We start from the raw sequence: 10,988 nt of genomic DNA, 5'->3' as shown, positions 1-10,988 counted from the left end.
GGATAATATTCCTGACGCCAGAAAGTCTGGAGGTCAGAGAGGGAGGAGGGAGGGGGGGGAGAGGGGGGCAAGGAGAAGGCAGTCAAGAGAAGGATTAAACTACAAGGAACAGAATCACACATAGATCTATGTACAGTATACCCACACACCTCCTTCTGTTTGTAATAATGTGTCATTCACTATATAGATATATATATATATATATACAGCGAGGGACAGAAGTATTTGAACACCCTGCCATTTTGCAAGTTCTCCCACTTAGAAATCATGGAGGGGTCTGAAATTCACATTGTAGGTGCATTTTCACTCTGAGAGACAGAATAAAAAAAAACTAATTCAGGAAATCACATTGTATGATTTTTAAAGAATTTATTTGTCTTGCACATAAGTATTTAAACCCCTGAGAAAATCTGTGTTAGGCCTCTTTCACACTGGCGTGTGCAGCCCGTTGCCGTATTGTGGCCGCAATACACGGGCGCCATTCCGTTGGCATTCTGCACATTCACTTGAATGGGTCTGCAAATCCGGAGATGAGGAATGGTGCCGAACGGAACCACGGAACGGAACCCTACGGAAGTACTACAGAGTGCTACCGTGGGGTTTTGTCCCGTACTTCCGTTCCGCAAAAAGATAGAATATGTCCTATCTTTTTGCGCAATGGCCGGATCACGGACCCATTCAAGTGAATGGGTCTGCGATCCGCTGCGGCTGCCCCTTGGACTGTGCTTGTGCATTGCGGCCCGCATTTTACGGGCCACAGCACGACCACGGGCCGCACACGCCAGTGTGAAAGAGGCCTTAAAGAGGACCTTTCACCAGGATACATGTATTGAAATACAACGGGAACCACAGTGGATGAAAGGGGGGGTCCTTTGAAAAAAAAAAGCGGAAAGATATCACTGGGGTCCGCACTGTAAGATAATCTAACTATTTCAATACATGTATCCTGGTGAAAGGTCCTCTTTAACACTGATTTTCTCAGGTGTTCAAATACTTATGTGCAAGACAAATACATTCTTTAGAAATAATTCTGTCTCTCAGAGTGAGAATGCACCTACAATGTGAATTTCAGACCCCTCCATGATTTCTAAGGGCCCATTCACACGTCCGTAAGTGTTTTGCGGATCCGCAAAACACGTACACTGGCAATGTGCATTCCGCAATTTGTGGACCGCACATTGCCGGCACTATAATAGAAAATTCCTAATCTTGTCCGCAATTGCGGACAAGAATAGGACATGTTCAATTTTTTGGTGGAAACGGAAGCACGGATCCGCAAATGCAGATGCGGATCCGCAAATGGGGATGCGGATGTGCAAATGTAGATGCGGACGGCACATTCCGGCCCCATTGAAAATGAATGGGTCTGCACCCGTTCCGCAAAATTGCGGAACGGATGCGGACCCATTTTGCGGACGTGTGAATAGACCCCAAGTGGGAGAACTTGCAAAAGCGCAGGGTGTTGAAATACTTCTGTTCCTCACTGTCTACATGTTCTAGTTAAATATACATATATTTATATACACACATTAGATCTGACACAATTAAACGCAGTAATTATTTTCGGGTAGTGTGTTGCATACTTAACCTGTTTAGTTAAAATGTTGCAAATCCAATAGAGAAGCGTTCAAAAGCCCCCCTCCACAGCCCCCTGCCCTCCTCTGTGACATGAATGACACTGTCTCCAGTCCACAGGAATCAGGAGAAGCTGTTTGAAAGTGTTCAGCCAGCTGTTATCTCAATATTATGGAGCAGTGGGGTGGAGAGGAGGGGCAGATCTGCATGGGGAGGGAGGGAGGAGGGCCGCGCCTATATATAGGCACAGGAGTGCATGTGCCTGGCAGACACTCGGTCAGCACCTGACAGCTCTCTGTAGGCATCAAGCAGCAGATCCAGCATCCTCCTCGGAGAAACTACTACTAATCTCTGTAGGCATCAAGCAGCAGATCCAGCATCCTCCCCGGAGAAACTACTACTACTACTACTACAGCAGCCATGAAAGCCATCAGCCCCGTGAGATCTCTGGCCAGCTGCTACCAGGCTGTGTGCTGCTTGTCTGAGCAGAGCCTGAGCATTGCCAGGAGCAGCAATCACAAGGGATCAGAGGAGCCCATGGGTCTGCTCTACGACATGAACGACTGCTACTCCAAGCTCCGAGAGCTGGTTCCTGGGATCCCTCAAGGAAGCAAACTCAGCCAAGTAGAGATCCTACAACATGTCATTGACTACATCTTCGACCTGCAGATAGTGTTGGGTGAAGAGCAGGAGCACAACGCCCTCCTCTCCTTACAGGTAAGTTCTCCTTATACCTACAGCTAACCATACCCATGGCAGGTTCTCCTCTGCTGTAGTAATGACCCCATTGCCTGACTGGATGCTAATGATCATCTCTGCTTCTCTTCTGTAGAAATCAGACTTCTCAGAAATGACAACGAAAGGAGATGCCAGCAGTATCTGCCACTGACCATGCCATCTGCCAAGGTAAGAATGTGTTTGCATGTGATGGTTACCCTGGGTTGTGGGGAGCTACTAGTCCTAGCATAGAGAAGATACTGGTCTTCTACATGCAGTATTACTCGGAGTGAGCAGTGAGAGTAGGAGGAAGCTGCTGCCTGTCAGTGACTAGCTGCTAGATGTTATCAGGCCTAGGGGAGGTGCTGGCTTCCTCTCAGGCGCCACACTGTCTGCACCCCTCCCTTGCTGTGACTCACATTCATATACATGCATATTTCTTCTTCTGCAGGTGTGGGAAATTCATGAGAAGGAAAAAAAAACATCTTTCCATGAAGCAACAGAATTGGAGATGGAAGAATTTAACTCTTTAAAGCCAGCAATCAAGATTTTATCCCACAATACAGACTGTTTTTCCTCAAACTCCTTGATTCCTACTGGTTTATTCTACAGCAGAACGCTGCAACCAAGAGACCAAAAGACGAAAGTATTCCGTGTATTCAAGTAGAGCCTTCTATTTTTACATTCCCATGAGGACCAAAAAGCCACCATTCCTCCAGTACCCCAGCGTGCTGCCTCGACCAACGTGAATCCCAGTTACTGAGGACAGCACTGATGTGTACCCATTGCCTTAAGAGCTGTATATTTTTTGTACCATGTATACTTTTTATGCCTTCATCTATTATGTAAGGACATAGAAGCCTAAATCTGTGGTGTGGACCCCAGAATATCCCTCTCTCTAAAGTAGAGAATTATGTGTTGGAACTGCACAGTTTCAGATCTTAGAAAAGGAAACTTTTTATAAAAGTTATTTCTTGTTTGTAAATAATAAACAAAATCTTATTTTTAACCATTTGTTTCACTGTTTTTTATTAGATAAATAAACAATACAAAAACAAATAGTAGTGACATTGTGTGACTGTATGTGTGAGCGGGCCAGCCTGGAGCGTCCTGTGGGGAGAACCGCTGCATCTCTCTATTATCTATCTATCTACATATCTATCCATCTCATATCTATCTCTCTCATATCTATCTCTCTATTATCTACCTATCCATCTCATCTCTCTCTCTATTATATATCTAGCTATCTATCCATCATCTATCTATACATCTCATATCTATCCATCCATCTATGTATACATCTAATATCTATCTATATATCGATCTACCTATCCATCTCATATCTATATTATATATCTATCTCATATCTATATATGTATCTACCTATCCATCCATCATCTACCTATCCATCTCATATCTATCTCTATTATATATCTATGTATCTACCTATCCATCACGTATCTATCCATCTCTATTCTCTATATCTATCTTCCTGCACATACATCATAAAGAGGTACACTGTGACGTATATGTGTAACTAAATATGATTTTACCCATGGGAGCAATTTCAGTCATGTGTGTTAGACCCAGTAATATTTCTTTCTTATATGTAGCTGTATGTTGGCAGCTTTCTAGCTCATCCTTCCATATTGTAGAAGAGGGTTGGACCCCCAAGTTTCTTCTGTTAGGGCTTAATTACTTGAGTGTATCTATTTTTGCGGTCTGTGTGTTACAGAACAGCCGGCCCTATGATAGAAATGCCTATAATAAGAAATGGGCCCTTAATATAGGGCAAAAACACATGCCAGTCATTGCAGGGCATATAAGGTGAACAATCAATACACTCAAGTACAACATAATAATGTGTGGGTATCTATATAGTATCTATCTGTCCAGGCTGATTTCTATCTATCTTTAGCCCATTCTAATATGATGGTGCTGTGATCAGTGGACGAGGAGTCGTGTTCTTCAGTATTTATGTTCTTATTATAGTAAGGTAGGACCATGGTGAAGTCACTGCACCCAGACATTGGTACCACGCACCCTTGTTCTCTGCAGTGCTAGAACCAGCCTTATATGTATATAACAAGCAATACAGCAGCACAGTAGGAATTTGCTGGATCTGTATTATTCCGAACTCCCATAGCATTCCAGGCATTTCTTAGGATTAATCTATTTATTTTTATATATCCCACATGTTTCTACTCAAGTTTTTAGTTTAAGTATTTTTGGTAAATAACCAACTAGAAAGTCTGTGGTTTGTGTAAGACTCAGTAGTATATATGTAGATAGATATGGCTATGGTCCTGTCTAATTTAGAACCTAATAATAATAACATACATAGATACACTGCATATCATATCTGTAGAATTCATATACATGTATACTGTAGATAGAAAGATAGATAGATATACAGTAGATAGACAGATAGATATACTGTAGATAGAAAGATATATAGATATACTGTAGATAGACAGATAGATAGATAGATATACTGTAGATAGACAGATAGATATATAGATATACTGTAGATAGATATACTGTAGATAGATAGATATACTGTAGATATAAATATATATATATATATATATACTGTAGATGGAAATATAGATATACTGTAGATAGAAAGATAGATATACTGTAGATAGAGAGATATACCGTAGATATATATACTGTAGATAGACAGATAAATATACTGTAGATAGATAGATATACTGTAGATAGACAGATATACTGTAGATAGATATACTGTAGATAGAAAGATAGAGAGATATACTGTAGATAGAGAGATAGATATACTGTAGATAGAAAGATAGATATACTGTAGGTAGAGATATATACTGTAGATATATATATACTATAGATAGATAAATATACTGTAGATAGGCAGATAGATATAATGTAGATAGATAGACAGATAGATATACCATAGATACATACATCTTAGATATATAGATAGGAGATAGAACAGATGGATTAGATAGATAGATATAGATACTATAGATATTTAAAGAGATACACAGGTGCACAGATAACTTTTTATGTCTAGTATCTATCTATCTCATATCAATCTATCTATCTATGGTATATCTTTATTATCTATCTATATTATCTCTCATTCTATCTATCTCATATCTATCTATCCATCTAATTATCTATCTGTATTATCTATCTCTCATTCTACCTATCTATCATCTGTCTATAGTCTGTCTATCTATGGAATATCTATCTCTTAGTCTATCTATCTATCTATCTTGTATTCTCTCTCTGATCTATGGTCTATCTATCTATCTCTCTCTAATCTGTGGTATATCTATCTCTTATTCTCTCTCTAATCTGTGGTATATCTATCTCTTATTCTCTCTCTAATCTGTGGTATATCTATCTATCTATCTATCTCTCTCTCTCTGTGATATATCTATCTATCTATCTATCTATCTATCTATCTATCTCTTATTCTCTCTCTAATCTGTGGTATATCTATCTATCTATCTATCTATCTATCTATCTATCTCTTATTCTCTCTCTAATCTGTGGTATATCTATCTCTTATTCTCTCTCTAATCTGTGGTATATCTATCTATCTCTTATTCTCTCTCTAATCTGTGGTATAGCTATCTCTTATTCTCTCTCTCATCTGTGGTATATCTATCCCTTATTCTCTCTAATCTATGTATGGAGTGCTGGCCCGTTCTCGGGGTGCCTGGGTTCCAGCTGGCGAGCCCTGGTGCCGGTGGTCAGTCCAGGGGGGGTCGGTGATCCTATTACCAGGCATGTAGCAGTTGGGGGATAATAGGATTGCGGGGGGAGTGCAGCTGGAGTCAGCTGTGATTAGTGCGGGAGGCCGGGGGATGTGTTAGGAATTCTTCACCTGGCATTGTCATTGTTTCAGGACCCGCAGGTGTCTCCTGGCGCCAGCCTGTCTGACTGCTGCCTCCCGCCCTCTCCCCCTCATCTGTCTCCATTTGCATCTATTCAGTGGCTCCTCCACTCCCTCACTTCCTAACACAACCCCCAGCTCCGTGCTCTACACAGGCAGCGGCGTCCTATCTCCACGTCCATCCTCTCACATAGGCGCAGTGCTGCCATCTTCTTCCACCCCATGCAGATGTTTCCTATGCAGCCCAGACATGTGCTATGGACATACAGCATATGGATGTCTCCCCCTTCATCCTTTCTGTAGCCATTGCTCACTCAGTTCACACCAGGGATTGGCCCACAAATTAACCATTTCACGAAATCATCTTTCATTCATAATCATCACTTATTAAATAGATCTATTTTTGTATTATTTTTATTTGAAAGCATTTGCAACAATGTTCTACTGAGTCAACGATGTTTGAGTTAATGATACCATAGTTATTGACTGTATCATGGGTTCTGCAGGCGTTTCTGAAATCTGAGGTACAGTGCAGACCTCCATTATGGTAGGCGCTCCTATACACAGTGATATTAAGTTACGTCCACAGGGGACAAGTCCGCTCTGAGTGGAAAATTTGCAGCATTTTTGCCAAAATTCAGCGAAATGTGGAATTCTGTGGAATTCATTGCGTAAATGCTACAAGTTTGCTGGATTTTTCATTCTGTGAATTGCAAAAGGTAAAATCCACAATGAAAAGGCTGTTATGGGTACGCCAAAAGGCGATTTTGGGCGCAACACATGTACATCTGTGTTGTACCGAAGTATTGCAGTGTAGCAGCGAGTCCATTGGAATGAAAAGGGTCGCAGCGTAACTCAAGCGTGACAAGATGGCCAGTGGTTCATCTATGATGTCCGTGAAGAATCCACGTCTGGTCCCTCTGTCCGACACTGCTAGGCTGAAAATTAAATCCCTAAACGTGTCCTACCAAAGGTCTGTGAAAACCACAGAACACAGCAGTTTTCTCAGACCCATAGACCTCAATAGGCGTTTTTGGTCGGCATGATGTACCAAAGTAGTGTGTCCCCATGATCTTCCCAATGACCCATGGTCAGTGGAAAATCACTGATGTGTGAATAAACAGATTCAAATCAATGGCTACATTTGCTATCATGGAAAATGCAGAAAGTGCACGTCTGTGATTCACCGATGTGTAGGGTGCCACTTGGTTCACCACAAAAAGCTGGATACTGTAGCCACGCACCGTACGTCGTAAGGGCTCATGCACACGACCGTATGTATTTTGTGGTCTGCAAAAAATGGATTCGCACAATATATACAAATGACATCCGTGTGCATTTCGTAAATTAAAGAACAGAACAGCTGGCCCTTCACAGAACAGTACTATCCTTGACCGTAATGCGTACAATAATAGGGCATGTTCTATTTTTTTGCAGAACGAAAATACGGAATGCACACGGAGTAACCTCCGTTTTTTTTGCGGACCCATTGAAGTGAATAGGTTCCGCATACAGGTCCGTAAAAAAAACTGAACGGACACAGAAAGAAAATCTGTTCCTGTGCATGAGCCCTGAAAGCACACATCCGACACAACAAAGTCAGCTCCCGATTCAGCTAAGCCACACCTTAGGCCTCTTTCACACGGGTGTCGCAGGTAAGGGGCGGATGTGTTCAGGGTGCTTTGCGGGAAACCCGCGCAAGTATGCACGCAATTGCAGTCAGTTTTGTCTGCGATTGCGTTCCGATGTTCAGTTTTTTCCCCGCAAGTGCAATGCGTTTTGCATGCGCGTGAGAAAAAACTGAATGTGGTACCCAGACCCAAACCCGGACCTCTTTGCTGAAATTCGGATTTGGGTTAGGCCCCTTTCACACGGGCGAGTTTTCCGTGCGGGTGCGATGCGTGCGGTGAACGCACTGCACCCGCACTGAATCCTGACCCATTCATTTCTATGGGACAGTGCACACGAGCGGTGATTTTCACGCATCACTTGTGCGTTGCGTGAAAATCGCAGCATGCTCCTCTTTGTGCGTTTTTCACGTAACGCAGGCCCTATAGAAATGAATGGGGTTGCGTGAAAATCGCATGCATCCGCAAGCAAGTGCGGATGCGGTGCGATTTTCACGCATGGGTTCTAGGTGACAGTCTATTCACTGTATTATTTTCCCTTATAACATGGTTATAAGGGAAAATAATAGCATTCTGACTACAGAATGCATAGTATAATAGTGCTGGAAGGGTTAAAAATAATAAAAAGTTAACTCACCTTCTCCTCTTGTTAGCGTAGATGCCGGTCTGTTCTTTAGCTGTGGCTAAAGGACCTTTGATGACGTCAGATCACATGCTCCATCACCACGGTGATGGACCATGTGATTGGAGCATGTGATCTGACGTCACCTCAGGTCATTCAGTCCACAGCTAAAGAACAGACCGGGATCTACGCTAACAAGAGGAGAAGGTGAGTTAACTTTTTTATTATTTTTAACCCTTCCAGCACTATTATACTATGCATTCTGTAGTCAGAATGCTATTATTTTCCCTTATAACCATGTTATAAGGGAAAATAATACAATCTACAGAACATCAATCCCAAGCCCGAACTTCTGTGAAGAAGTTCGGGTCTGGGTACCAAACATGCGCGACTTTTCTCACGCGAGTGCAAAACGCATGACAATGTTTTGCACTCGCGCGGAAAAATCGTGCATTTTCCCGCAACACACCCGCCTCTTATCCGGGCAAAAAACATGACGCCCGTGTGAAAGAGGCCTTAGGTTTGTGTTCTGTAGATTTTATTATTTTCCATTATAACAAGGATCTTCTATCTTCATTCAGCAGGACCTGCGCTAACGTGGTCAGCGCGATTACATCATCAAAGGTCCTTTTGCAGGTCCTGAAAGAAGAAGAAAGAAGACGATGCCATCTGCGCGATCAATTGGATAAGGTAAGTTAATTATTATTATTTTTTAACCCCTCCAGCGCTATTGTACTCTGCATTCTGTATTAAGAGTGCTATTATTCCCTTATAACCATGTTATAAGGGAAAATAATACAGTGAATTTACTTTAATGAGGTCCAGGGTTGCTCATCCCTATCATATCCTAGCAACCATGCATGAAAATCGCACCACTTCCGCTTGCGGATGCAATGCGATTTTCACGCAGCCCTATTCATTTCTGTGGGGCCTGTGTTGCGTGAAAAACACTGAATATAGAATATGCTGCGATTTTCACGCAACGCACAAGTGATGCGTGAAAATCACCACTCATCTGCACAGCCCTATTGAAGTGAATGGGTCCGGATTCAGTACGGGTGCAATGTGTTCACCTCACGCATTGCACACGCGCGGAATTGTCGCCCGTGTGAAAGGGGCTTTAGTGTCATGATATTTATGACCTATGTTAAGAACAGGTCATTAATATCAGAACGGCGTCGTTTTTTTTTTACATGTTTTAAATATTTAATATTAGGTTAAATAAATCAAAATATGCAATTCCTAAAAGGGGGTTGTCGTCCTAATATTAAATGTTTTTTTTTCCGAAGTTCAGGATGGCGATGGGTAAACAGCTTTTCAGCAGGGGTGCCGATAGTTAGACTCCCACAGTCCTAATATTGCTGACCTATCCTTAGGATAGGCCATCAATACCCTGAATATGGAAAACCTTGAAATATTAATTGACTCTGTTAAATCACACAAAACAGGACACATTTTCAATAGGATTTATTTTAAATATATATTCCCCAGTGCCTAGATATCGCTCGCTGTTATGGTGTCCCCATGTGTTAGGCCGAATGCACGCGGCCGTGTTCTGCGACCGAGAGCGGTCCGTGGTATGCTGGGCTGGATTCCTGTTCAGAGCAGGAGCGCACAGCGTCATTGGTTGCTATGACGCCGTGCGCTTCATGTCGCCGCTGCTGTACAGTAATACACTCGTATAGTGTATTACTGTAGTGCAGCGACGGCATGTGCATTCGGCCTTATTCTGACTTCCTCTAAGAATTTCCACCTAATGTGAAACTGCAAGAGAGATGGCATCAGGTTCTAATCACTATCTTGGATGCATGTGTGCAGATAGGGATGCTCCTCATTCCACAGCAATGTCCATAGAAATGTATAGCAGCAATGTTTCGACCCTATGACAGTGGCTGAATCCAGGTACTGTGGAAGGAAGCCGCATGTAATGCACTGATTCTTATTAGCTGGTCTACTCTATAGCAGAAATCCCTCTGAGCCTCTTGTACAAGGCGATGGGATAGAAATCTGTGACCACTAGCACTGAAATATTAGTTGGTCATTCTGAGAGGGAAACAAAAAAACAGCAGGGGGCGCCATAATAAGTATGTGCCAATAATATCTGGATACAGGGACATTTATTTAAAAAGTACATATGAAAATAAGATCATGGCCATCAATAGCTGCCACCAGTGGTGTAAATAGAGAAGTAAGGGCCCCATAGCAATGACCAAACCAGGCCCCAGAAGGGTTTCTGCCTAAACCCCTTTGAATTAACCTTGAGACATTTTTTCCACTGCCTCATTTGCTAAAATTAGTTCCTTTAGAGGGTAGAGTCCTGACCAAGTTTTTACCCCAAGTAGAAGAGGTGATGATCCCAACTGGGCCCCTTCTTGCTCTGGGCCCCATAGCAGTCGCATGGTCTGCCGCTATGGTAGTTACGTCCCTGGCTGCCACATTCTGTGATCCTCCTCCAATTGTCTGTGGATTTGGAGCAGGGGGTTCAGAAGGTGAGATGTGGGCCACAACACCAACAAAGCCCTACCTTCAGCATGCTGCCTGGACTTCTTCTAATAATGACCCCCTA

General features: G+C 42.5%; 1 protein-coding gene across 1 annotated transcript; it reads left to right on the top strand.

Annotated features, from left to right (window-relative positions):
- The first annotated feature begins 1,829 nt into the window (after positions 1 to 1,829).
- On the top strand, positions 1,830 to 3,301 carry ID3 (inhibitor of DNA binding 3, HLH protein). Its single transcript, XM_044286062.1, has 3 exons — positions 1,830 to 2,292; positions 2,408 to 2,481; positions 2,744 to 3,301. Exons 1-2 carry the CDS (start codon positions 1,996 to 1,998, stop codon positions 2,462 to 2,464), a joined length of 354 nt encoding a protein of 117 aa, XP_044141997.1. The 5' UTR covers positions 1,830 to 1,995; the 3' UTR covers positions 2,465 to 2,481; positions 2,744 to 3,301.
- The last annotated feature ends 7,687 nt before the right edge of the window (positions 3,302 to 10,988 follow it).

The sequence above is a fragment of the Bufo gargarizans genome, chromosome 3 (assembly GCF_014858855.1).
Source record: "Bufo gargarizans isolate SCDJY-AF-19 chromosome 3, ASM1485885v1, whole genome shotgun sequence".
NCBI lineage: Eukaryota > Metazoa > Chordata > Amphibia > Anura > Bufonidae > Bufo > Bufo gargarizans.
This window is presented reverse-complemented; position numbering and strand designations above follow the sequence as displayed.

Bases quoted from the DNA above. Each gene is read 5' to 3' on its own strand.
- ID3 (XM_044286062.1), top strand. From the start codon at position 1,996: ATGAAAGCCATCAGCCCCGTGAGATCTCTGGCCAGCTGCTACCAGGCT. The intron at 2,293-2,407 runs GTAAGTTCTCCT...TCTCTTCTGTAG, and splicing joins ACGCCCTCCTCTCCTTACAG to AAATCAGACTTCTCAGAAAT.